Here is a 4,687-nt window from a genome sequence, read left to right as displayed (position 1 = left end):
TAGAGTTAGAGGGTCAAATAAAGATGGAAGAGATGTGTTTTTAGCCGATTCTTGAAGATGGCTAAGGACACAGCTGTTTATATAATAAATGTGTTTGTACAATGTACACTCTAAAAAATGCTGGGTTGTTTCAAACCAACTTTGGGTCAAATATGGACTAACCCAACAGTTGGGTTAAATTTTTACATTCAATTTTTAACCCAAAAGATGGGTTAATCCATATTTGACACAAAGTTGGGTTGAAGCAACCCAGCATTTTTTGAGTGTAGCACGCAACTCCTACTATGCTGTAATTAATACAGGGATCAGCTGAAAACGAGTTATTTCTCCTGGTTGGAGTTAGTATTGACATCCTGTGTGTGTATTTATATATACATAATAAATATACACAGTACACACATATATTATGTACACAAAAACTTTTATTTTGGATGAAATTAATTGCGATTAATCATTGCCCAGCATTAATTTATGCATGTTTATATAAATACTAGTTTATAATAGCAGCAGGTGCATGAGTTTAAACACTCTGAGACTTCACATTTCCCACTGGTTCTTCTTCTGCTTTAGTCTCAAATACGCTCTTCATCCTCCCAACAAAAAAAGTGCATGAAAAACTCATTCATGAACGAAAAGATGCACCCTCTTTTCAAGCTTAGAGCCGTGAAAACAACATGGATTTGATAGATATAAGGCAATATAATATTGTCATTAAGAATTTAGTAGAATTTAAGGGTGAAATTTACATGGAGTACACTGTAAAAAAGGTACTTAAGTTTTAATTACCTGAAAAAAAAAAAGATTACTGGAGAAAGTTTTACAAGAAAATACTATATTTCAATCATTGTACTTCAAAATTGCATGTTTAATTCGGATTCTTAGTAATTAATTGTGAAATTTACTAGCAATTTCCAAGCAAAAATTGTTTTTGTTTTTTACATTTTCTGTATAAAACTGGCACAGACTCCAAAACTTAATAATCATGTTTTCCTGCATGATTTGAGAAAAACTTCAATGGAAATGAGAAACGAGATCTCCTTAATCTCTTTTGCAAAATAAAGTCTCCTACTGTACTTCTCAGATGTTTCGCCTGAAAAAAAGTATGCGTTCAGCTCAAACATTTCTGATCAAATGACTCAACTGCATCGATTTTTATTTCTTCTGAGGACATTTAGGAGAAAACGTGAAAATGTTATGTGGATTAGACTTAGACTTAGTGGTTAGACCAATTCCTTCTATCATATTTTCCTCCTTTTCAATGCATTAGAGTATATGAACACATCAGTGAAAGCATATGCCAAAAACAGATTTTGACGAAATATTTAACTACTGTATATGCAATGAAGGACGGCATTTAAGAAAGGCATCTCAAGCTGTGCTCAGATTTGCCAAGATCCAAAGTCTGCACTCAAAAGCCAGAGATCTCAATCCAATGACTCATTCCCATCTATTTTTATGTCTCCTGATGAATTTTAGGAGAATCATTACATTAAATGAAGCATAAATGAGCATTGTCCTTGAGGAGGTAGTGCAACAAACTTATGAAACACGTGAGTATTTAGAACAATGAGAGGGAAAACTGTCAGCATCTCTCTGTGATTTGTCAAGCTGATAGCGTGCGCTTACGGCAGAGCATTGTTTCATTACTGTTTTACACGGGAGCATGCATCTCAAATGGCAATATGTATTTCAAATGTCAGTGCGTGATGACCAGTCGCTCGTGTTCATCAGCTGTCACCTTCATAACGCCTCGTGTATATATCGAGCAGAATATCTAAACTGATCAACATGAAAAGATCTAGGGACGAAGAAAACGAGCGAAACCAAATGAGAAAGCCAGCGCTGTTTGAGCGAGCACATCTGCTTCGGACGTTTTCAAACATCTCTCTTTAAATTAAACAAGTGGAGATTGTCCAGCTCCTGAACGTACATCATCACGTACCATAAGATCGGTTTCAAAAGAGACTGTTATTGATGGTGCCATTAATATTTCACACAAACTCTAAACAACATCACAAACGACAGGTTTACTTTTTATTTTCACCAAAAAAATCTCACTCACTACTAAACCTGTATGTGTTTCTTTCTTCTGTTGAATACAAAAAAAAGCTATTTTGAAGAATGTTAGTAACCAAACAGTTGCTGGCACCCATTGACTTCCATAGTATGGAAAAAATACTATGGAAGTCAATGGGTACCAGGAAACATTTGGTTACACATTCTTCAAAATATCTTCTTTTGAGTTCCAGATGAGACAGAAACTCATACAGGTTTGAAACAAGTTAAGGATTAGTAAATATAATGACAGAAGTTTGATTTTTTGGTGAACTGTCCCTTTAAGAGTCTTATTATGACTTATTATCCTGACTTTAAAAATATAATGTCAGACCCATAAACCCATATTTATCTAAAAACTACTAGACAGTAATGCATCACATTATAAAATAGCAGCAGGTGCATGAGTTTAAGCACTCTCAAACTTCACATTTCCCACCGATTCTTCTCATGCATTAGTCTCAAATACGCTCTTCATCCAAACAAAAAAGTGCATAAAAACCTAATTTATAACTAAAAAGATTCACCCTCTTTTCATGAGTGTATGTTTCAAGCTTTGAGCTGTGAAAACGATGTGGATTTGATAGTTTTCCTATCATATTTTCCTGCTTTTCAATGCATGAGAGTATACGAACACATCAATCAAAGCATCTGGCAAAAACAGATTTTGACGAAATATTTAATTATACGCAATGAAGGACGAGAAAGGCGTTTAATAAAAGCCTCCGAGGTTGATGAATACTGTATTCACGGCTTAATCAGCGCTCTTGTTTTGGGCCAAGGAGCTCCGAGAGCGCAGTATGGAAAAGGAGAGAGAGTGTTTAGCATGAAAATGCAATTTGCGTTTTTCAAAAGAGAAACAATGAATGTAAAATTAGTGGTTTGAAATCGCTGCGTTTTATTATGCAGATGAACGTATGCGATGAAACGACAGATCGTGCTGATTTCTGCTCATTTGAATCTGTCAAACGGCTTTCGTGAATTTGCTATCGATTTATGGAGCGCGCAGGCGGTGCAATCTAATAGATTAAAACAACAGTTAGTGACCGCAGAAACATGACAGAGATGAATATCGCTGACACAATTATGTATAAGGTTTGAGCTAATGATGCTATTTTTGGGACTGTATACACGAGCGTGCCAACAGAATGAGGAATGAGCATCTGAAGGATCAGTTCACACAGAAATGAAGAATCTGTCATCATTTATTCACTCTCATGTCACTCCAAACCTGTTTAACTGAGAAGAATTTTTGAAGAATCTTTACAAGGTTCTTTTCTATGCAAAATCAGTGCATAATGATCATATCTGTCACAGTGTTATTTTTGGATTATGTATATGCTGTTATAGTATTTGAATTTAAATAGCTTTTATTTTGATATTTTCAGATTCAATTAGATTTTTTTTTTTTATGTGCTATTGTCATTTTTATTACTTTTTATATTTCTGTTTAGGTTTAATTTATATCTGTTTCAGTTTTTAATTTCAACTCAGTTGGCAAAGCACTTAGTTTTTAATTCAATGAAAAAAGGTTTTAATTATTTAAAAATTTAAAAGTAACAACACTGGTCCCCAAAAAACAAAAACAAAAAAAACAAACAAACAAACAAAAAAAACCCACTGTAATATTATCATAAAAATAAAAATCTCTATAGTTGTAATATGATGGACTGACATGAAGGTGAGTAAATAATGACAAAATATTAATATTTTGCCTGACCTATCACTTTAAAACATTAAAAATAATTTTATATTTTCAGATTTAATGTCTATTTAATCTATCTATCTATCTATCTATCTATCTATCTATCTATCTATCTATCTATCTATCTATCTATCTATCTATCAAAACTGATTTTTAATAATTTTAGCTTTTAAGTTTTAGTTAACAATAACAACACTGGTCTCAAAATTTAATGTAATTTTATTTCAATAAAAAAGGGTTTTATGAGGAAGTTTAGTAAGTAAATAATAAGAGATTCTTCATTTTCTTGGCTGGACTATCACTTTAAATCACATTTAATAAAAAAAAAAAAATGTTTAACTTTTATGTGTTTTCGTCATTTCTATATTTATATTATTTTTATACTTTTAGTATTTCTATATAGCTTGATTTATATCTATGTTTCCGTTTTAGTTATTTTAATACTTCAACATATTTTCTGTTATTTGCTAATGCAACAAACTAATGCAACAGTTTTTATCTAATATTGAATTGAATTTTAATTTAATTTAATTTTAATGAACAATAATAGTGTTTAATAGTTTAATCTTTAGTTTTAGTTGACAAATAACAACACTGGTCTCAAAAAACACCATAAAAGTGTCATAACAGTAGTTTATATGCTCTATATTTCTCATATTAAGTCATATGAAGGCCTGACATGAAGGTGAGTAAATAATGAGAGAGTCTTCATTTTTGTCTGATCTATACACACACAAGTACTCTTGTTTTGACGGCTCTTCCCATGAGACGGAGCTGAAATCTTTGTGAACCCGGACGTTACCTTGGAAACCAGGCTGGCTCGGTACGCTGCCAGGGCCTTCAGGTACTCCTTCTTTGCTGCTTCTGTTTTCCGTTTGTATGCCTGCGAGGAGACCAAACACAATTGTGAATAAACACACACACACA

The 4,687-nt window shown here is 32.8% G+C and overlaps 1 protein-coding gene across 1 annotated transcript in view; it reads right to left on the bottom strand.

Annotated features, from left to right (window-relative positions):
• LOC107666148 (TOX high mobility group box family member 2-like) overlaps positions 1-4,687 on the bottom strand; it is a 134,242-nt gene that overhangs the window by 5,801 nt on the left and 123,754 nt on the right. The window contains exon 6 of the mRNA XM_016457322.1: positions 4,563-4,643. Within this exon, the coding sequence (XP_016312808.1) occupies positions 4,563-4,643 (81 nt within the window). The remainder of the gene's footprint in view (positions 1-4,562; positions 4,644-4,687) is intronic.

The sequence above is a fragment of the Sinocyclocheilus anshuiensis genome, unplaced genomic scaffold, assembly GCF_001515605.1.
Source record: "Sinocyclocheilus anshuiensis isolate Anshui unplaced genomic scaffold, SAMN03320099.WGS_v1.1 scaffold447, whole genome shotgun sequence".
NCBI classification, from domain to species: Eukaryota; Metazoa; Chordata; class Actinopteri; order Cypriniformes; family Cyprinidae; genus Sinocyclocheilus; species Sinocyclocheilus anshuiensis.
This window is presented reverse-complemented; position numbering and strand designations above follow the sequence as displayed.